The 23,407-nt window shown below is 34.3% G+C and overlaps 1 protein-coding gene across 2 annotated transcripts in view; it reads left to right on the top strand.

Annotated features, from left to right (window-relative positions):
- LOC145684246 (uncharacterized) overlaps window positions 1-22,041 on the top strand; it is a 33,732-nt gene extending 11,691 nt beyond the window's left edge. Inside the window, exon 3 of one of the 2 annotated variants that reach the window (XM_081756360.1) lies at window positions 13,648-22,041. In XM_081756360.1, coding sequence (XP_081612486.1) covers window positions 13,648-15,148 — 1,501 coding nt within the window. In that variant the 3' untranslated portion in view covers window positions 15,149-22,041. Of the gene's footprint in view, window positions 1-4,118; window positions 5,780-13,647 lie in introns of those variants that run through there. The other variant, XM_081756362.1, reaches the window with a different exon arrangement.
- Window positions 22,042-23,407: the final 1,366 nt, after the last annotated feature.

The following is a 23,407-nucleotide window of genomic DNA, read 5'->3' as shown; positions in this document are numbered from 1 at the left end:
ACTCATTCACTTGCTTTAATCATCGTCCCCTTTATTCTGAATAGAAGAATCCCGAAAAATTAAACTGAAATATTTCATTTCATACAAAACGGGTATTTAAAAATTTACATGCATAACTTGTTTGTGTATATTTTGACCTATATATTTAAAGAGTATCAATACATAAAATGTAATGTTTAATATCTACATTTTTTCTATTTTGGAAATATTTTTGTCTATCTGTAATATGTATCTCCTATAGATACTCAATTAAGGTTTCTTCAGTAAATAAATTATGGTCTAGTCAAGCTTCCTTTTTCCTAGTTTCCTAATTCCTTTTTTTTTAGTTTCTTGCATTTTTTAGTAAGAAAATGTAAATGCTCGAGTACTTCTACTCTTCAAAAAACCGTAGTGACAGGTGGCCACTATTACGTTTACTTAAGTATTAAATCGTTGTATATTATTCTGTCAACTAATTTTGATAATTCAAATAATAAGGAAAATGACGGTAATTCAATGTTCAGCACAATTCAAGTAAAACTGCAAATTTTCACCGAAGGTATAAAATTATCATAATAATGTGTTATGAGGGAAAATAAATTTAGAAATACAATTGGAAGCAACGTGTACAATGTTTCGGTATTATAAATTAGCGAAATGGTTACAAATAAAATAGTGCAGGGAAGATTATTTGATTGATTTATGCTTTAGTTGAAGAGTGATGTAGATGAACATAAGGAATGTTTATTCGATAGGTAGAAATATATAGCGATGGTACAAATAATAAATAGCGATGAGAAAAACATTAGCATGATGAAGATGAACGTAGTAAAAGGAGTTTGTTAGAAATATAGAAGACCGGGTATGAATGTAATTATTAGCGACAAAATAAAGGCAGCAAAGAAATATAAAAAATTGTTAACTTGAAACAAAGCAGTCTAAAATTTACTGGAAAACAAACAACACTAGGAAGTAGAGTGTAAAATGAAGAAAAAATGTTAAGCTAGATTGGAATTTATAAGTGTTTTTGACAAAGCAGTTCTTAAAAGGCAACATTTTACACGTCGGACCTACGATCTAAATGAAAAAGGGTGGAAATGGAAGTAAGTTTAAAGCAAGTTAGGGTGAGGTAATAAACAGAATTATAAAGTATGTGTTACAGTGTGCTAAGAGAGGCAGCTATTCGATAGTATTAAATGGCAGAATGGTTGTGACACGTGATTAATGCGATACTAAACAGTTCGACTAACATAAGTTTCCTGCTAATCATACGTCAAAACGACTCTCTATAAGGCCCAAATAGTCTAATGACAAAGCATAGTAGATTTGCATATGAAATCAACAATGAAGGTGTAAATAAGTTGTAAGAACTAACAGTAAAATGAAGTATTATAAAGAAATGTAAAGAGTGACAGTAAATATGAAGAAGAGAGAACAAAATATTACACCAGATATACGTTTTATAGAGTACAAATCCAAATGCATAGTATTCACCTCTGGTGCTTGGGGTCCTGGGTTCGATCCCAGCCCCCGCCAAGTGAACTTTGTGGTGGACAAACACCGTGTGCGTGGGTTTTCTCGGGGTTCTCCCGTTTCCTCTCACTTTCTTCATTCCACCATTTCATTCATTACTCATCATCACCGTCTCCTTTAGCCTAACCGCATAAACGTGGGACGTAAAACTCAAAGATTCCATTTCATTTTCCAAATGCATAGTGGCGTATTTAAGTCCTTGACCAGGATGGCGAATGCTTTGAAACCAAATGCATAGTATATGATAACTAAGTCTGTCATATCTGTAGTTTGGTGTGAAGAAGACACAAAATTGTAAACCAAAGGCTTAAGAACAACTCAAGTTAGTAAATAAACTATGCCAAAGATTATTGATATATCATCATAAGAGAAATATAAAGACGTCTTGAAATGAAGAAAAATAACATAGAACATTGTAAGGTGAGGCAAAGATATCTAACGTGGACACAGTAAAGACAAATCATTTACCGTGTAGTGATCGTGGTTCAGCGGTCAAGGCGCTCAATAGTAATCTGAAGATCCTGTGATGGGATCCTCGACAGGCAAGTATTTTATTACTTTTAAGATTTTGGTGGTGAAAGATCGGTGATAACACACGATCTATTATCTTCAGATGTTTGAATATTCGCATGTATCGGTACTTGAGCTATCAAATCTACAGAAATAATAATAAACTAATAATAATTATTATTATCTCGTAGAAGGTTGAAAGTTAGGGGCTTATTATCGCTCAGGTCATATCATTACAAGCAGAAACGTGACCTATGGCAAGAATATTTCGATTTTGTTTAGTGTTACCCACGAGAAGAGGAATTTCTCGTCTCGTTTCTAAACCAGAACAAACAAAATCAAATCGAGACGATTTAACATTTTACATTCGAGACGGGACAAAGCTAACCCAAATTTACGTCTCGCTTTGGAGATGAGAATCGGGACGAGACGCAAAGTATCGTAAACATTTCTAGTCTTATCTTAATTCCCGAGGTAGTAATGTTCTTTCTTTTAGTAAGAATTGCTCTGTAGAAGGAATCTTATACGCTACTTTGTTACATTGTATTGCGGAGCGCATCGAATTTATTATGATCTGTTTAGGTATTTTTGTAGCACAGCTTTTATAACTATTTCTGCATATTCTAGATGTCAGCTTATTATATACCTTCCTTTTCAGTGATATTCAGTTATTTTGATTACAGTTATTTTCCGTAGAATGTACAGTGGAATACTTCCTACTTGTAACTTTAGTGGAACGCTTTCGTTTAATATTTCGGTAGTTGCAGAGGTGTGTTCTGGAGGTCCAACCCCCTCCCCAAAATCCCGACTTTTCTGTAAATTTTGCATAAATTTACGGCAGCTTTAAAAATTTTGTTACCATTGTTATTTATTATCATTATTATTATTATTATTATTATTATTATTATTATTATTATTATTATTATTATTAGTGATATTTTGTGAATTAAATGGTTCACGCTGTTCCAAAAAGTTTAAACGCTTTCTTTATGGATGTTGTAGCCTGCTCAGCTCTGGAGCCAGTGTCCCTGGATTTATCCCAGCCGCCGCCCAGTGAGCATTGTGCTAGACAAACGCCGTGTGTGTAGCTTTTCTGGGTGTTCTGTCTTCTTCGACTTTCTTCATTCTACTATTTCCTTCATTCTTGTCATCAACGGCTCATTTAGCTTAGCCGGCATAGCCATGGAACGTAAAACGTGAAAACAATTTTTCTTAGGGCTTTTGTGGGTTCAGTAACCCTATTTTCTGCATGAAATTTGAATGGGGTTTAATATCGCAAAATGGTGCTTGGTCAATTGATGCATAACATCGTCGAATGTTAAGGGTGATTTTACAGACTAGTACAGTCTGTCCTGGTACGGACTTTGTCTTCAATATTATTATTATTATTATTATTATTATTATTATTATTATTATATACTATATTATTACTGTAGATTTGAGATTTAAATATTACGTTTTATTCCAACAAGATTGTGTCTCTGGTTCGATCCCAGCTCGTGCCAAGTGAACTTTGTGGTGGAGAAGCACCCTGTGCGTGTCTTTTCTCGGAGTTCTTCCAGTTCCCCCCAACTTCATTCCATCATTTCAATCACTATTTCATCATCACCGTCTCGTTTAGCTTTGTTGGCATAATCGTAGAACGTAAAACTCAAAGATTTTATTTTTTCATTTTTTCCCCACAAGATTGTGGTTATTTAGAGCCTGTTTCAATGGTATACTCCTGTTCACATAAGGTTGGAAACTTATGCAGAGACTAAGTCCATAAAGTAAGCCTAGATCTGTCACAATTCCCGCAGATCTATACGGAGGGAATTACCTTTGCCCATCATTCTCTATCTTGTCACTAGTTGCAAGAAGTATATGTGCCGCCAGTAGCCAAGCTTGTTGAAGCGCTTAGTCTTCATAAAGAATTTACGAAAATTTAAGATCGAGAGTTCGTAACTTGGTCTCAGGTGTTATATTAATTTTTCAAAACGAAGATATGATGGAATATGTAAAAGTGTAATATTTTTTAAATATGGAAATTGCAAATATATTAATTTGATATTAAAATTGATGTTTACTTTCTATATTGCATGTTTGTTTCCTTTTAGATCAGTACAAATACTTTGAAGACTTTTTGGTTAAAAGTCTCTATAATAATCAATGACTTTTGGATGGGTGAAATTAGACTGAAATAAATGCAAATAAGCATACTAAAATTGATAGGAAAAAGGAAAAGAAATTGGTTTCTACCTTGTCTAAGGATGAACTCCCTTATGAGAGATACTTTGGAAGAATTAATGTCCGGAAGGAAAGAAGGGGGAAAAAGCACCTGTTAGCTCCTGGACAATATGAAGATCGAGACTTCGGATGCCTTAACAGAAACTAAGTAGCGTTTTTCTTCATCATCATACATATTAACACCCTTTCTTAGGGTAAAATACTTTGGATTATCTATGCGCTATATTGATATTTTAAATATATATATATATATAAGAATATAAAATATAATAGTTCCTATTTACATATTTTGATTGAGAATATATATTGAACGTGCTCTAAATGACAAACGAAGATATTATTATTTCTAGCAGTAGTAGTAATAGTTGAAGAAGTTCGGAAGAATTGCTAGGAAACAGTAACGTTGCAGACATATTTTTGACTCATACTAGGCTCTAAGGATGACCATTACGTATTCATCAATAAGTACGATTCAAGATTGTAGATCTGTGACGTCATTTTATTAGTATATCCCCTATAAAGGAAGTCGTTTCAACTCTTTAACTTGTAAGACCGAGAGAAATTTAGTATTTTTCAAGTTATACGTCAGAAGTATCAATACTGTAAACGATAAAAATTTCTTTAATTACCTGAGCGGCAATCAAAGCCATGACCCCTAAATTACGAAACTAATAATTACGCCACTTCCCTAAGACTGCTCTGTTAAGTAAGAGTCAAAAACACTCGTGTATGTAGGAAATCGGGCACGTTTATGACAACAACGAAACGGTCTGATTTCGATCATGATGAAATACTATAGTCTAGAGAATTCGAATCTAAATTAGAAAACAAAACAAAACAAAAAACATACAAGCACGCAAGGACATGAAAGACAAAGTGGTCTTGAGAGTAATTCGAACCCTTAACTGGAACCTTGTGTTTGAGGCCACTTTTTTTTTATTCACCGCAAGTATCTCTGGTACTTGTCTTGTAATCTTGAACGACAGGGACACGAACAAAAATACATCGAGGGCAACTAAAATTTCAAAGGTTTTCCCAACGGAAATCTAACCCGGGACCCCGACCACTGAACTATCTGATGCATGGGGTACTGCGTTCCCAAGACAAGTAAGCTTGAGGTGGGCAACATCGTGCTCTTGGGTTTCCTCTTGACATTCCAGTTCCCTCTCACTTTTTTCATTCCACCAATTCGTCCATCATAATTCACTTGTTTTAGTCATGGTCTCCCTTAACCTAACACGCATAATCGCAGGATATTAAACGCATATTTCATTTCGTTTTAGTTTCAATCGCTTAACCGAAACAAACCTAAGCGGAAAAAAGTTGTATGTTGTATTGTTCTTAACGTGTTCTCACTAAGATGTATAGAGAAACAAGCATTGGTAATCGTAATTACATTCAAAAGTGAAACAACAGATTCATAAAACCTTGACCTAAAATGTAACCATTACATATCTTTGGCAACTTTTCCAAAATATGTATGGATATTCTGAAAAATGGCAATACCGTGTCTGTTTTTAAATAAAATTGAACCATATTACTATTTGGTTGTATCAATCTAAAATATTTTTATAATTATACTTAAATCTTTCTTTATCCCTGTTAAATTTACTGTTTAAAAAGATTCCCTCTTTACTTTCTTCCTCAGCCACTGCTTCTGCAATGACCACGTTATTTTACTCTCATCTCTTTACCTTCGACATTAAACTTTCTATTTAAGTAAAGTAAATGGCTATAAACAAATTATATAAATCACGGGAAAGAAAGAAAATAATTTATAGAAATACGGATCATCTCATCCAATCGTAGGCGTAGAACGGTTCCCTGTAGTTCTCTTCTATCATCCCCATCTCTAACTCGATTACTATAGGTTCTGATGTCCTTTTGTCAAAAACAATTGGATGATAGTGAAAAAAGACCGCTATAATCTGTTATGTTAGCGTTATAATCTTGAAGAACCTGTGTCAGCGCAGCAGGGGCAACTGATGTAAGGAAATAAATAAAAACATATATATTATTAATGCTACGTCTCAAGAACTAAGACAGAAGATTAACTGTGGTATGAAACAATAATAATTAAGTGAAATAGGCCGACATCAAGAGTTTGAATATTGAGAAACAGAAATTAAGAATCGAAAGTAACAACAATAGTCATGTGGGCAGCCATGCTTGCAGTAAATGAATTATCTATCGTTAAATCATAAATTGAGAATTTTCCAGCAGCGAAAAGAAATAGTGAAAAAGTTATTGCGTATACCTTTACCTGATAAAGATAACAGTTTGTCAATTCTTCTATATAACGTAGTATTGTTCTTTTATCATGGCAGTCCGGTGCAAATTTTGTGTCGTTTTAAACATTGACTTAATGTCAGGATAAGTAAGAGTAGCCCAACCGGGTACAAAAATGTAGTTCTTTCGGTGAGGCATTTGCCAGAAACCCTTGAATGGTCTTTGCAGATGTCCTAAAAGAATAAGATGTAATTTTATAATTATCTTTATCAATATTCCCCCTCCACTTGATGTAGAAATTGTCCATTGCTTTGCAAACAGTGATATTTCCAAACATATATTTTAACAATCCACAGTAGGTAAGTATCACACCGGAAAACGCATACTTGTTGATTTTAATTTAATGTATTGTATGATTTAGTCGTAGTAAAGCTCAAGGTCAGGTCCATGATATGTAGAGTATTTATTTATTTATTTATTTATTTTCTTTTGTTTAACCTCATTTCTTTTAAACCATTTTGAGAATGAAATATTTATGCCGCGAGTGTTCTAATAATTCTGTAAATTCAATTTAGTCCGTAGCATTCATTTAGTGAAAATATAATATACGTGTGAATGTGCAAAATTTATTGTTGGGTACAATGTATGTATGATCGTTGTTTGCTGTGCTGACGGGTGCCTGCTTTTAGCCTTCGCTCAATGTTAGTGTTTTGTCTTTAATAGAAATTTTTTCATCAAACTTTTGCGACGAGCATGATGAGTAGCTGATGATATGCGGTTGTTATATGCTTTAAGAAAAATAGTGGTCTTAGGCTATTTTGAACCACGAAGTTCTTCATTTTGATGTATTATGCTGTTGTTGATTTGAAGTAGGGGGTTTAATCTTAACGTGTTAGAAGTGTGTTAGTAAAGGAAAGTGAGTGTAGAAAAGGTATACATTCGCTATTAAATTTAAGAAAGGAATGCTAGCAAACCCAGTTATTTCGAGACTACAGAAAAGTGAGTGCGCGTTTTCATGTTGTAATTGCTAACCATGTCACTCACCTGGCTAACCTTTACTCACTTATATATTTATTTTAGTTAATTAAGAGTGTTGTTTCGTGGCGTAAATGTTTTTGCAAGTGGTCCACACATGTAAAAGTGAGTAAAGTCAAATTGTGTTTGACTGTGTTTGTGGCTATAACGTAACATAATGATAATAAATAAATATACATACAAATATTTTATCGACGAGTAAGAGATTTTAGACATTAAAATATCTTGGCCCAACACCAATGATAATTTATAAGTATATTGATAAATGGCCCCGTATTATTTTATTTGAGAATAGGCCACGGTTAAAATAAGTACATGCATAATGGTGAGTGCGTGTGATATTTCGGCGCCTTGCGATAACTATTTGCTGCTAACTAAATTGAAGAATTCAGTACGTGTTGGAAGTGAAAAGTTACTTGGTTGGATTAGGTTAAAAGTGTCAGTGAAGGAGAATTTGACTTTGGATAGAAACCAACAGCATAATAGTGAACTTTCGTAATGAAACAACTGCTTATTGTTCAGATATAGGGTCAAAGTAGTTTCTCATCAGTATACCTTAATACACTTCATGTATATGGATTTTTTTTACCGTACTACGTTGCTTATACACAACTGAATGATAGCATTTCATTGATGCTGATAGTACTTCAACTAAAACTGTTTCATGAAAGTTATAATCTACATTTAAGTATTTGTTGCTGCCCAACGGCAAGGAAATATTTTACCCCTTAAAACTAAACATTGTTTCAAGTGGCAAACTTGCGTTGTGTGTGTCTGTCGTGCAGTAGAAAACGTGTTGTATGCATGTGTGTGTGTGTGTGCTGATTTCCTAGGATGCAATGTTTGTTGTTTTCTGAGATTTTACTTTCGTACTTTCTGAATCTGTTAAGTGCGGGGAGAAAATCCATAGAGACTATGTTGGAACTTTTATTATTGACTTCCTACTACTGTAAAATAACAAGCCGCTCCTTTGGCATATATTTCCTCTTACATTTTAGAAACGCGGCGCACGTCAGTGGCGAGCATGTTTTGTCACCTCATTTTGGCAGTTTTTCTTTCCCAAAATATCGGAATTTTGAATTATTTTCCCTTATTATTTTCTTAGATGGGAGTCAGTGATTTAGTATTTTTCTGTCTTCTACGGACATTTAAAACTACCACGATTTTTTAATTTTTAGAATATTTCAAACTTAAGTAGGCAAACCACCCCTCCGATCTAATCGGCCGTAACCGACATGAACGTTTTTGGCATATTACAGCGACTATGGCCGCGCGGGACCTAAGGCTAGCGCCTAGGGCGTTTTCTCTTGGTTTCCCATGCTTTGACACAGCAATTCCTGCAGTCATGTCGGGACATTTTCAATCCGCCCGAGATTCAGGGGCGGTATTCTTTCGGAGTTTATGAAGTAGTTTAGATATTCACCGAATGTTTAAACGCTTCTTTTTGTTAGCGTGAGAAACTAACAATGTCCCTTTCTTACTTCTTCTTCATACCCTAAAACTTATACACCTTTTGAGAAGTAACGAGAGCTACGAGTTGGGAAATTGTCTAAATTTATGCTAGCAATATTTTTGGAATAGGAGGAAAAGTACATTTCACATTTAAAGTAGTTGCTAAGAAGTTTGTTTTAGAGAAAAAGAACGATTCGCAGTTTTCGTTTACTCTCAACTAACTCCGCCTGAGTTTTATTCTAATCCTAACTGTTTCTTGTTCTACCTATTTCTTTATTTTAATATTCCCTGCCCCCGCCATTTTCCCCAAACATGTTAATATACCGACATAAAAGTTTGAGCTTTATTTGGTAGTAGTCGTTAACATCTTTCTAGCTGCTTGTGTTTTGGTTGGTAGTGTACACAGATTGTATATACTCAGTGACTACTTTTCAAGCCTTTCTGCTACATTCTTCGGTTGTATTTCTGGATTGTAGCGAGCTGGATTATTCAGAGGCAAGTTAAGATTTCAATACACATGATATTTTTTATTATTTTTTCGGTTTCCTGCGACATAACTGATATCATATTTTCTCGTTGAGCTGAGTGCAAATACCTATTCAGTATAGGAAGAATCACCGTATACACCCTGATGTTGTTATCTCTCGTTATATTTACAGTTTGTAATACATTTGGATATATTTAGAGAAATCTATGTATCTTACAAATACTATTATCTTTTCTTTTTACTCACTTCCCTACTAATCAAAACATATCTGAGAATTACAACCTGTAAGGAATACCCTCTTTACATATTGACAATTGCTCTCCCGCCTAGTTTTAATAATTTATTCACCCGAAGATGTTTTAAGAAATATAATAAAGTTAAGCTTCCTAGCACCGAAGGGCATTCTATATAAATTAGTTGTATGCATTGGGACTGTAATGAATGAAAATGGGTTAAACCGTAAAACTGAATTGTGATATGTTACATGATTAGAGGGATTTATAGGGGGGCGCGGTGGCTCAGTAGTAGAGCGTTCACCTCCTGTGCTTATGGTCCCTGGTTCGATCCCAGCTCGCGCCGTGTGGAGTTTGTGGTGGACAAACACCGTGCTCGTGGGTTTTCTTGGGGTTCTCCCGTTTCCTCCAACTTTCTTTATTCCACTATTTCCTTCATTTCTCATCATCACCGTCTCCTTTAGCCTAACCGGCATATTCGTGGGACGTAAAACTTACAGATTTCATTTCATTTACAGGATTTTATAATGTTACGATTAAACATATATAATTAATCATTATGAAATATTTGAAATAAGTAAAGAAATGTAAAGTTAACCCTGTGTTTTCCGATTCTACGTGATTTTCCCAGTCCCTACCTACTAGTAGATTGTTGGAATTGCTATTCGGGGTGTTTGAGTTTTTTTAATTATTTATATGTTTGCTTATTTTATCAATTCATAGTACAATATTTGTTTATACGTAACATTCAATGCTGTTAAAATTTGTGAATTTGGGTGAAAAGACAGTTATGCATCAACATCTCAGTGAAACAGTAATTTCAGAATCAGTGGTGGCAAGTAATATAGTATAAGTCTAAACCAAGCACTCACGAATACCAAATTATATCTTTCCAAGGTAGTGAAATGAAGAAGCTATCCGAATATATATATATCTAAGAAATGTTTGCGGTTGTTACGTTAAGTAGTACTAATATCTTAGTTCATGAAGTTATAATCGATCAATACATATCTCCATGAGCATCATCAATTTTAAAAAAAATCTCATCACCATCCACTTCTCTAGAAATGTTTATCAATTCATAGACTACAATCGACCACTTGAAAGTTCCTCATAATAACTAAATATGCTATTTCCGATTGAGACATATGCTTTCTATGTGGAAATCTAAGTTTCTTTAGTTAAGATATATATAAATTAGTAAATCGATACAGTTCCTTTAAGCAGATCTGTTAGAGTGCTGTTGAGAAGCAATGATATATATATATATATATATATATATATATATATATATATATTAATACAGTGTTAATAAACTCTACCGACAAACTGTAACGGGTGATTCCTCACATCAAAATAAGAGAAAAAGTTCATATGGACCTATGGCGAAAAGTGCATAGTTTAAGAGCTAGGGCTGTCCAAAGTCGCGAGAAAACCAAATTTCAAGAGGCTCTATTTCGAATTCGAGAAACTGTGTATGGTTATTCTTATCAGTGTAGGAGAAACCACGCTTGCGTAATCCAAAAATGCATATTTCATCAATTGTCAATAGGTATAGAAGGGATTTCTTACAGGTTGTAATTATCAGATGTGTTTTGAATAGTTTTCAGATATACCTGATTTCAGTAAGGGTCCAAAGTAGGCTGAAGTTAAGCTTTAACAATGCACATCCAGTGCTTCGAAGGGAAGTCGGAAGTGTTACAAACCAGCATCTCCATGTTTCTTTATGTACGGAATATCGTGTGATGATATGTATTTCGTAAAGGGTATATTTCAGGATTTCGTCACTTATAAGCGTGAAAGAAAACATCACATCATGCGTTTTCCCGAGATCGAAAAACTGCTGCTGACGATTTTAGAATGGCGAGCACCAAACTAGTGTAAATTACTCTTGTAGTAACTCTTACTTCTTTAGTCTGGACGACTTTAGTAAATTACTTCCGTAGTAATATACTATTTTAGTAATCGTTGGAGAGCTGAATTTCTATTTACTTCTTTAATTGTAACTAAAATACTAAAGAAGTAAGCCATTTCTGGATGGCGTTAGTGATAGTGGAGAACATTTTGAGACCGAACAAATGCATTTTTCAGACACAGAATTAGTTAGTGAAAATTCAGATGTGACTGAGAATTCCGCGCGGCTGGGATGGCTGACACTTGTTGGTGATAGTTGTAGTAAATACAATTCTGAGGTAAGTTATTATGTAGCGAATGACAATTTTAAATGAAAGAAAGACACTCCTACTGGTAATATTCACACTCGTACTCATAATATTGTGCTTCGTTTTCCAGGACCTAAAGGTGAGGCTGCGTTGTCGCAACTTGAATGTCTAGAACTGCTATTAGATGAAAATATTTTGAGACTTAAAGTTGATTGTACTAATATTTACATTCACAGTTTTAGAAAGATATTTTTACGTAACCGTGATCCAAAACTTACAGATGAGACTGAAATACGTGTCATTATTGGCATTTTGATGCATTTGATGAGTGGTCAATACTTGAAGCAAAGTGTGGATTGACGACTTATCACTCGTGTGCAGAACATGTTTAGAGGGACATGATTTGGAAAACAGAAAAAGTAAAACATACGAGTGTAAATAGCATATGTATAATTATGCAAAATTGTAATCAAACTTCGACAGCAAGAAATCATAAAAAAAAAATCGCTGAAACAGTATACGTTTTGTGGATAATACGTTTATTTGTACGCTTTGTTTGTGATTTTTTTGTAAAATGATACTATGCCTATTGCTTTAAAGAATTCTGACATATGTTTATGATACAAGAAATTTTAAGATACTCCAGATTATTACATTTATAGCTAAATACAAGTAACTTTTACAGTCTTATTCGTGTATTACTTTTAAAAAATGAATGGTGTTGGTCTTCTTTGTATATACATAGGTTTCAAAATAAACATATATCTTAGGAAATATTAACAAAGATAGCCAGTATAATAAAATAAGAACAAATGGGCTACAGTGGTAGCCCGCGCGACTATCCATGTCACAAAAATCCGCGCGCGTATTGCAGGGTTAATCTTCTAGTAGATATTTATTATTATTAGTTTATTATTATTCCTCTAGTTTTGACGGTTCAAATATTGAAACGAGCGTGCATTCAAATATTCGGAGATAATAAAACCTATGTCCACGTGTGTGACCACTGAACGATGACCACTACACGGTAATTGATTTACCTTCAGTGTTTACGTTAGGTTTCTTTGCCTCGGCATACAAAGTTCTGCGTTTTTTTTTCGTTTCAATACGTCTTTGGTATTTCTTTTATGATAAGTCAATAAACTTGGGCGTAATTTATATTAATAACTTGAGTTTTTCTTAAACTTTGGTTCACAACTTCGTTTCTTCGCACCGAACCATAGATATGACACAATTAATTCTCACACTCTGTTTCGTTCCAAAGCACTCGTCATTACCTGGTTAAGGACCTATGTACGGCACAATATATTGGTTTCATATGTTACTAGCAATAAGCTACTACACCTGTCAAACAACTACCGCCAAATTGAAAGTTGAGATATTGGGAAGTATTTTGGACTTAAATATTAAAGTTCCAAAAAGGGATATCCTTAAATTTTAAGTGGTAAAATGGTGAACATTTTACATAGCTAACAATTGAAACAAATATTCAATGTTTCTAACAACTATTCTCAATATATATATATATATATATATATATATATATATATATATATATATATATATATATATATATATTGTATGTGTCGTGAACTGTAACGTAAATATTTGATGTTTGTGTCCGTCAGAATTTTATAAGTACATAAGCACTTGCGTCTTGTAAATGTGATTCAGTACACAAATGCAATAATAGCTCCGTTAGTAAATATGTATTTGGTGTTCTAGTTACCAATATATTAATGAACCTGTAGCATTTATATATTTTCGATTGTTGATCCATTTATTCCAATTTGCGTTACAGGGTACAAAATTATGGGCTTCTAGCTAAACCCAATACGAATACTTTACAAAAAGCAGTATTTAATCATGTGGACATCTTAAGCCACTATTGCAAGAAATGTGGAAAGAAGTTGAGGCAAGAATCAAACTTCAAAACGAGCATCTTAAAACATACAACTGGAATTTCTCAGTATTGTCAGGAATGTCGTCAAGTTTTGAGTCAAGGATTCTCTTTGACAGAGGTACCTACAGAACACTGTTGCAAGATATGTTCCAAAACCTTTTCAAATAAATATGCTTTGAAATCGCATATGCAATGCCACTCAAATGAAAAACATTGCTGTCCAGTCTGTGGTAAGGGATTTAATCGAAAATGTAATTTGAATAAGCATAAGTTAATCCACTCAGGTGAAAATCGTCACTATTGTAATCAATGTGGAAAAGCATTCAGCACAATAGCGTATCTGAAAATTCACTTGCTGACACATTCAGGTGAAAGGCCCTTTACTTGCGAATTATGTTCCAAGAAATTTACTACGAAACATTACGTAAAAGAACATATATTAACTCATATAGGTGAGAAACCTTACTGTTGTTCCGAATGTGGAAGAGGGTTCACTTCGAAACAAAATTTAAGAAGCCACAAGTTGATACACCAAGAGGGGAAGATTTTCTTCTGTGAGAAGTGTGGAAAAGGATTCAATAAAAAGCCATATTTAAAAATTCATTTGTCAAGGCATATGGGGGAGAATTCCTATTTTTGTCAGGTATGTGGAAGAGGTTTCATGCAAAAAACTAATTTTAAAGACCACATGTTTACGCACACAGGTCAAATAAATTTTTGGTGCCGTGAGTGTGGAAAAGGATTTGGTCTCAAATCCCGTTTCATGCGACACACATTAATTCATAAATCAAAGAATGTTCTTTCTAAGGATTGTTCCAACGATTTTAGCGAAAAATCTCTTATAGTTAAAGACTTAGCGCTTACAGATAAGAAACGTTACTTTTGCAAATTGTGCGAAAAAGCATTCCCAACACCATGTGAGTTAGAAAGGCACACGAGATCACATACTGGAGAGAAGCCTTACTGCTGTTTGCAGTGTGGAAAGTCCTTCGCCCTTAAATCAAATTTGACTTCACACGTTTTAACTCACACGTCTGAAACACTATATAGTTGTGGTAAGTGTAACAAAGGGTTTTCTACAAAATCATGGTTAAAGAAACATATATTAGGTCACACAGATGAGGAACGGTATTGTTGCGAAGTGTGTGGCCAACAGTACAAGGAGGTATCCTTAAAATACCATATGCAAACACACACAGGTAAGAAAAATTACTGTTGCCATGTGTGTGGAAAAACGTTTGCAAATAAAACAAATTTCGAAATGCACGAATTGTTACATTCAAACAAAAAACTTTTTCACTGCCACCTCTGTGGAAGTGGGTACTTAAGGAAGTCGTCTTTGGAAAAGCATATCTTGGCACATACATTGGATAAACTACCAAGTGTCGAAAATGTTTAAATTACAGAACATTGAAGGTTATAATGACTAGTAGATGAGCAACAGCTTGTTGAGGTAAATGGTTATATTTTGTTATTTTATTTGCAAAGATTTTTTAACTTGGGTATTACATTTTCTCAGGCCAAGAACCATAAGCTTCAGAACTTAGTTTGTTACGCTCCGTTATTCATTGCATGGGAAGAGCTATGCTGCTGTTATGAAAAGAAAGAACAGCTTAAAAATGTAAATTATAATGTCAGTGTAAGACATATATTACATCTGATTGGAGAATATAGTGCATGAGTATCAGTTGTGAAGTATGCTTGTATATCTTCTGATAAAATTTAACAATTCTAATATTCAACCATCTCAGAATGAAAAGCAATTGGTGGAATGAGATGACCCTAAGATTTAGTCGAAAATCTAGTTTGAAAGGACATATATTCATATACTTTGCACATCTTGCTATTGGGTCATTCCATGTGAAGTAGACCAATGGTCCCCACTTCATCATCTCCGATTTGTTTGAAATTTTGCATAATACCACCTGATACCAATAATGAAACATGGTCAAATTTGAGTTTAACATCTGTATTGGTTGCAATAGTACGGCGTTTTCAAAATGGACCCTGTCTCAGTAACAACGAGTAGCAAACGACTTCTCCAATTTTGAAGTGCCTGCCATTTTGAACTGAAAGCTCTGATGACCTTCAAAATTTGTTTCCTGGGAGAACTTTTACAGTAGATGAAGGTCAGTTGGTCACAAATTCCCTTGGTGATTCAGAACTTGTATAATAAATTAAGAAATTTGGCTAAAAAGTGTTTACACGTTTCACGTGTGCCATATTTAGACCCCATAAAATTGGATGATTTCAAGTCAGTAGATTGATACTTGAAAGGGAGAAACCATAATATACGTACTTTAGAATAGATAAAACATTTAGTCTTTAGCGCATATGTTTTAAGGGATATGTGGCCCTGGAAATGGGAAAAAAATGGAAGTATGTGAAAAATTGATCTTTTTGGTACCCAAAAATGGCCATGTTGACAACCTTGCACCAACTTGTGACCATAACCAATGCAAAGAGCATATCTTGATATAGTCAGGATTGAATTTTGGCGTTGGTACCTTGTTTGGTTTTTGGATGGTTGTAAGTTATATTCTAGGTCAATTTACAAGATCACCGCAGGCTTAATTTGTATAGTATGTCTATCCAAGTAGTAATTTTATTGAACATTTACTCTTTGTGATCAAGTTACATTAAGAATTTTTTCTTACAGAGAACATGGTCACATCAAGAGATATCGGTCTATTAGATTGTGCTATATAGGCAAAAGTGAAGGCTCTGTATGCCACAGAAAAAAAAATTCTAGAAGTTGTGGGTTTATAAAGTGCGCAGACTTTACAGAAGAACATAAATAATTATTAATTATGCGAACAGGGTATGAAGTACTACGAGATAATGTATTTATATGTCTTCACCATGAACACCTGCTCCTGGTTAAATACGAAGACCTACAACTTCACTGTTGCAACCCGTTTGATTACTATAAATCTACACAATCTATTGAAAGTTTATTTTCCTACAACCTGCACACAGCTTGTTCTGGTTTAATATCCATCCCACTTCTTTCTTTTAACATAACAGCTGTTTTTGTATCAATGACTCGTAGTGATTTTTTTTTTGGGGGGGGGGTTGTGTTTATTAATGGTAATCGAACGGGTTGCAACAGTGGAGTTGTAGGTCTTCGTATTTAACCAGTAGCAGGTGTTCATGGTGAAGACGTATAAATGCATCATCTGGTAGTATTTCATACCCTGTTCACATAATTAATAATTATTTATTTTCTTCTGTAAAGTCTGCACACTTTATAAACCCACAACTTCTAGAAAACTTTTTCTTTGGCATGCAGAGCCTTCATTTTCGCCTATATAGTACAATCTAGTAGACCAATATCTCTTGATATGGCCATATTATTTGTAAGAAAAAATTCTTAATGTAACTTGATAACAAAGAGCAAATGTTCAATAAAATTACTACTTGCATAGACATACTATACAAATTAAGCCTGTGGTGATTTTGTAAATTGATTTAGAATATAACTTACAACCATCCAAAAACCAAAGAAGTTACCAACACCAAAATTTATTCCTAAATATACCAAGACATGTTCTTTGCATTGGTTATGGTCACAAGTTGGTGTAAGGTTGTCAACATGGCCATTTTTGGGTACCAAAAAGGTCCATTTTTCACATATTCCATTTCTAAGGCCACATATCCCTTAAACCATATGCGCTAAAGACTAAATGTTTTATCTATTCTGAAGTACGTATGTTATGGTTTCTCTCTTTCAAATATCAATCTACTGACTTGACTTCATCCAACTTTATGGGGTTCTAAATATGGCACACATGAAACGTGCACACACTTTTTAGCCAAATTTCTTAATTTATTATACAAGTTCTGAATCACCAAAGGAATTTGTGACTAACTGACCTTCATCTACTGTAAAAGTTGACTCCTAGGAAACAGATTTTGAAGGTTATCAGAGCTTTCAGTTCAAAATGGCAGGCACGTGAAAATGGGAGATGTTTGCTACTCGTTGTTACTGAGACAGGAGCCATTTTGAAAACGCCGTACTATTGCAACCAATACAGATCTTCAACTTAAATTTGACCATTGGTTATTGTTGGTGTCAGGTAACATTTGTGCAAAATTTGAAACGAATCGGAGATGATGGACTGGGAACTTTTTTTGAAAACTAGTCCACTTGAATGGAATGACCCTATTGGGAATTATGCAATTAAACTCTATATCTCGTAGACTTTTATGTATTGTAGTTTATACGTATTCTACGTAATACTTTTTCCCATGTAGATAGCAAAGACTTCCAATATTATGGTTTGCTTGCAGCAGAAAAGAAGGATTAAAATGCAGCTGTATATTAAGATTACGTATATATCTGTACAAGTTTTTGGTTATGTGTTTCACGAAAAGTTAAATATAAGTAATATGTGCTTTGTATTACACTAACTATAATAGTAAATAAAAAATGAACCCACTATAACATATCCTTCGACGCTGGTCTACTACCAAGCGTGTGTGACCTCGGTGCAGAAGGTTCCGATGCGCTGAGGTCCTTAATTTCAATTTCCGACTTCAAAACTTTCGTATGCAAAAACCACATTGTTGGTCGTAATAATATTTAAAGGGTAATTAGACTACCATTTTTTCCATTTTCAAATATTTGCTGAAAATAGATAGCAATAAACTTAAAAAAATTTAAGTGGTAGTGTTTCCCATATTATATCTTACTTTTAAATGAGCAATTTTATGAAACGCAGAACCCTTTCTCAGCACCGATTAAATAACCACGTTAGAAATAAGTAAATTCAATGTATTCTCACGTTGTCTATTATTTTTGTTAATATTACGTTAATAGGTAATCCATTTACACGCTGTTTAGACATTTGGTGTAATAACTGGAGGTGTGAAGAAAACACTGCGTTTGAAAGCCCTTTAATATTTGCTAAATTGTTGAACAATTACTTATTTATTGCGCAACATAACATGTAAAACTCAAGTGCAGTCCGTAAAAAGCAGTAAGAGACTATTAATTTCTCTGAATTGATACATTTAGCAACTATTCCTTTGAACGTTAGTTTGCTTCCTTACATATGATAGTGCGTTCCTTTTTTTTTTTTTTTTTTTTTTTTGATTGCCTGTATGTACCTTTGAGCACTGAGACTAGGTGAATAGTGAAGCCGTAATTTAAAATGCAATCCGAAATCCCGCAATTAGTTCAAATGTTCGTTATCTCTAGCATGGGCGCGCGTGCTAGCCTTGACCAGTAAGAGGCTTTCAATATTTTTGTTTCTTTATCGTTTTAATGCATTTACATTTTTCACATCTCTTAGGAAGATTTAGTTTCTACTTACAATATATTGTATTGGTGTAATATTTCGTTTACCCCTTTTAAATTATGGATTTTTGAGTTACTTTGTAGACTTTCACTCAATCATCTATTGCGTCAAGACTATTTATCGTAGGATCATGGTTCATACCCCGTTTTGTTTCTACTAAAGCAGTGTTTCCAACTCCGTACGTAAAATTTCCCTAAGTATACCAAATGCGGGGAATTTCCCCTCAAAGTGGGAAAGGGGATTTTCTTTTTTAAAAATCCCTTTTTTATCGCGAATATCTCCCCTTTGGTATAGGATACGATCATGCGAATGCTACTACTACTTCCTATTATTACCTACAACGTGGAAAACTTGGCCAAGGAACTTCTGCTGTTGGACACCGACATGCTGTAACGCCTATGATAACAAAATGTGTAAGATATGTAACGAATAGAACAATTAGTGCTGTTTGGGGACCGCGGTGGCTCAGTGGTAGAGCGTTCACCTCTGGTGCTTGGGGTCCCGGGTTCGGTCCCAGCCCCCGCCAAGTGAACTTTGTGGTGAACAAACACCGTGTGCGTGGGTTTTCTCGGGGTTCTCCCGTTTCCTCCCACTTTCTTCATTCCATCATTTTCATTCATTACTCATCATCACCGTCTCCTTTAGCCTAACCGGCATAAACGTGGGACGTAAGACTCAAAGATTTCATTTCAATTAGTGCTGTTTATTTCGTTAGGTATGGTTTCAAAATTAAACATTATTTCTCAACAAAACTATAAAGATAACAACTTTATATTTCAAGCGTAAAAATGAATAAAGCCAAACTATTGTAAGAATGTCAAATCAATACACTCAATTACAATCTCCATGAATATTCGAAAAATAAAGAGTAAATGGACTATCTTGAAAATGGGAGCACATAAGTATAAAAATATACTTTCCCAGTCTGAATGACTATGGTCCATGCATTAAATATAAGAAAAGATGTACATGCCAAAGTTCTTCCTTTAATATAGAGTCCTAATAAGCTTCATTCACGAACCAAAGATATATAGTTTGACGCAAATAATATTAAACACTATGATTCTCATAATCCCTTCTCAAACACATTTTAACTGTTTCAGGGAACTGACAAACCAATCACTAATATCAACTTCAACATAATTTAGATTTATAGTGCCTTTTTACTATACAATATAGACTTTAAATTCGATTATGAACATTTTGCTGTAGACCAGCTTACCTTCCAACATCGAATGAAGAGCGGAAGCAAGATACACCTCCAGGAAAGTTCGTAGAGGGAAGCACTTTCCACAGTTCTATCACATGCCAAAGGAATCTCGCTAATATCTATCAACAGTAACAAATGTTACTCCTGATAAACGTATACGAGACGGAACCACCGAATGACCTTTCTCTAACAAATAAATTTGTCATAAGCAGAGTTTCTTCCAGACATGTTTTTGAGTTCACTGCTCCCCGGAGGAGATCAAAATAATACATCTATAATACAATAATAAATACAATAGTACCGTGTGGAAATAATATTGCTCCTCCGAATATTGTGTGCCCCCGAAACGATTTTTTTCTGAAAAAAAAAACTAATAACAATGCGCAGATATCTTTTCAGAAGTGTTCATGGGTTTCTTCGTGGTTTTATCGTCTAACATGTTCTCATTTCCTCAACTCTTTTAATATTTCTTCAATCATTCCCCTGTCCTTTAGTTTAAGAAACCACTGTAGAATCTTAATTCGTTTAATACAAATCTGGGAGGATAAGTTACCAACTCTTCTCGATAAAATAAAATGAAATCTTTAAGTTTTGCGTCTCACCTATATGCCGGATAGGATAAAGGAGACGGTTGTGATTAGAAATGAATGAAATAGTGGTATGAAGGAAGTGGGAGGAAATAGAAGAACCCCGAGAAAACCCACGTACATAGTGTTTGTCCACCACAAACTCACTTCGTGCGAGCTGGAAGATTCTTTTCGAGATATCTACCTTCCTAGCATTTTTCGCTTTTTGCGTTACATAACCAATATTGTTGCTTTTCTATCAACACCTCCCATATGTTGTCAATAATCTGTGGTTCGCTATGTGGGAGGGGAGAAAGAGTGTGCACTTATATAGCAAGGGGTCCCACTTCATATCCACCATCAATTGAGTTTGTAATGAAGAACAATGTATCAATTGTTCTCATTTTTGTTTTTGTTTTCATTTTACGAAGAATGCTCTCATTTTATCGCAAATCCTCACTGCACCAATTCCTAAATTATGAAGCACAGATATTATTAATGTATGTCCCTTTTAGCATACAGGCCATGCTTGTGGGTCATGAATGATTTTATTTAATTCCAATTTATTCATTACATTCAGTCCCTGCTGTAGTTATGCAACGACGCAGAGAAAAATAAATATTTCGCCATATTGATTCTGTTCAAGATATCGATGGTGTGTCAACAACTTTTTGTTACCAGCTGGGACGTTATTCCATCTGTCATGAATCGGACTTACCTTTCCTAACGGAATATGAAGGACCCCCAATCCGGTAGGGAACTCCCTTCCGCTACCACTGAAGGATTACGAATCGTACATTTTTTGATAGAGCAGATTATAAGTCTAAAACAATAACAATCCACCTTAGCTCAATGGGTAATAGTTTTGGAGATATTCGTCTCCAAAGTTATTTTCGCACGATTTTGGACAGCCCTAGCTCTAAAACTATGCACTTCTCATCACTGGCCTATATGAACCTTTTTTCCTTATTTTGATGTGAGGTATCATCTGTTTCAGTTTGTCGGTCTAGTTCATTAACGTCCTGTATATATATATATGGCCAAGACATTGGGCAAAGCAAAGATGGAAGAAAATTAAAATTGAATGTATGTATTGTGTTGTCCGTTAGTCGAGTTAAACAAGTTGTTAGTATAATCCATAACAAGTGTTGGAAAGAAAAAAAGAAATGTAGAGAACATTCTGTATTTCATATTTATGATTCTCAAATAAATTATATTTTTTTGGAAGAAAATGCCATTTTGTTTATTCTTCACATGAGATCTCAGTACCTCCGCTAGAGATTCAGGCAGAAAAAGAAAACCTTCAAATACATCAATTATCTGCCAAACAAACTGGTCAAAGAATGGGAATAAGTATACATCTCAATGGATTTAACTTTAAATGGGTTTGTTCTCTCTTTACGCGTCATTCATACGAATTATATTGTGCTAACTAAATGCACACTCCCTGGCTACTAAAAAAAAAATCAGTACTTGGCTATCATGACAATATATCACTAATTACATTGTTGTGTATGAGAGTGTGTACCCAGACGATAGGTGATCCAAACTGTAAGTTGTGTATGTATAATTATGAGCCGTGGCCCATCCAACACCTGTTATGATTTAGGGTCAGCTCAACCATATCTTTAAACGGCGTAACTCCCCCAAACATTATTATGATAGTCTATTACGACGGTGCCAATATTCTATATGTGTAGGAGTTTTCAACGATCGAGTGGCGACCCTACTTTTAGTAAGTAAGTTCTGTCCCGGACAGTACGTCTAAACTAACTTTCTTAAGATAGCTCCATACTTAAGAATATACACCTCAAGTTACTAGGTGACAAAAGCAATGTCTGATGTGTCAAGATTTGGGGAAATGAAGTCCACCGGTTGTATCTTCCCCAGTTCTGGTCCCTATGGTCCTCAGCATCTTAATTTTTTGTGATATCCATTTGTTTTCATGTTCAATCAACGAATATGTTTGCATCGGATTTATGCTACCTTAATTGGTTAGTAGAGAAAGAAGTTACTGTTGAAACATTTTGTCTCATGATTCTTTTTACCACAGTACAGATTGAAAATATCTTTATTAGCTTTGCAGATTAGAACTCACTGCCCCTTAAGTATAGTTGTTGTTATATTGTTCCATCCCTGAATAAATTAAGGTGATATGACCTGTTTGGAAAGAAAAGTTTGCTCTTGTGCATTATTTGTATCTTTTTAAGAATCAAACTCATTATTTTCTCTTATGAGAGAGAAAGAGTAAAGATATTTTTAAAGCACACTGTACCAGTAGAAAATACAAGAAAATATTTTTTTTTTTAAATTTAAGATCATTGCTACATTTTAAGTCAGACTATGCAATAATGCTAATAATTCGTTAAGTATCTCTTCTTCTTAAGCTACAGTTTATAAGCGTGGGACGTTAAACAATGAGATTTTGCCTTTAGGTATCTTCTTAATGATATGACAAATAAAGAATATGTTATAACTACAACCGTAAATATGTTACGTCATGATTGCTGACTTCCGGAAGATACAACTGATTTCCTTGTTTTTCCTTCACAGATAATAGTCAATTTATACAGTGGAAT

Source organism: Thermobia domestica, chromosome 4 (genome assembly GCF_964235325.1).
Source record: "Thermobia domestica chromosome 4, izTheDome1.hap1.1, whole genome shotgun sequence".
Classification (NCBI taxonomy): domain Eukaryota; kingdom Metazoa; phylum Arthropoda; class Insecta; order Zygentoma; family Lepismatidae; genus Thermobia; species Thermobia domestica.
Note: the sequence above shows the minus strand (reverse complement) of the source record. Positions and strands in the feature narration are given on the sequence as shown.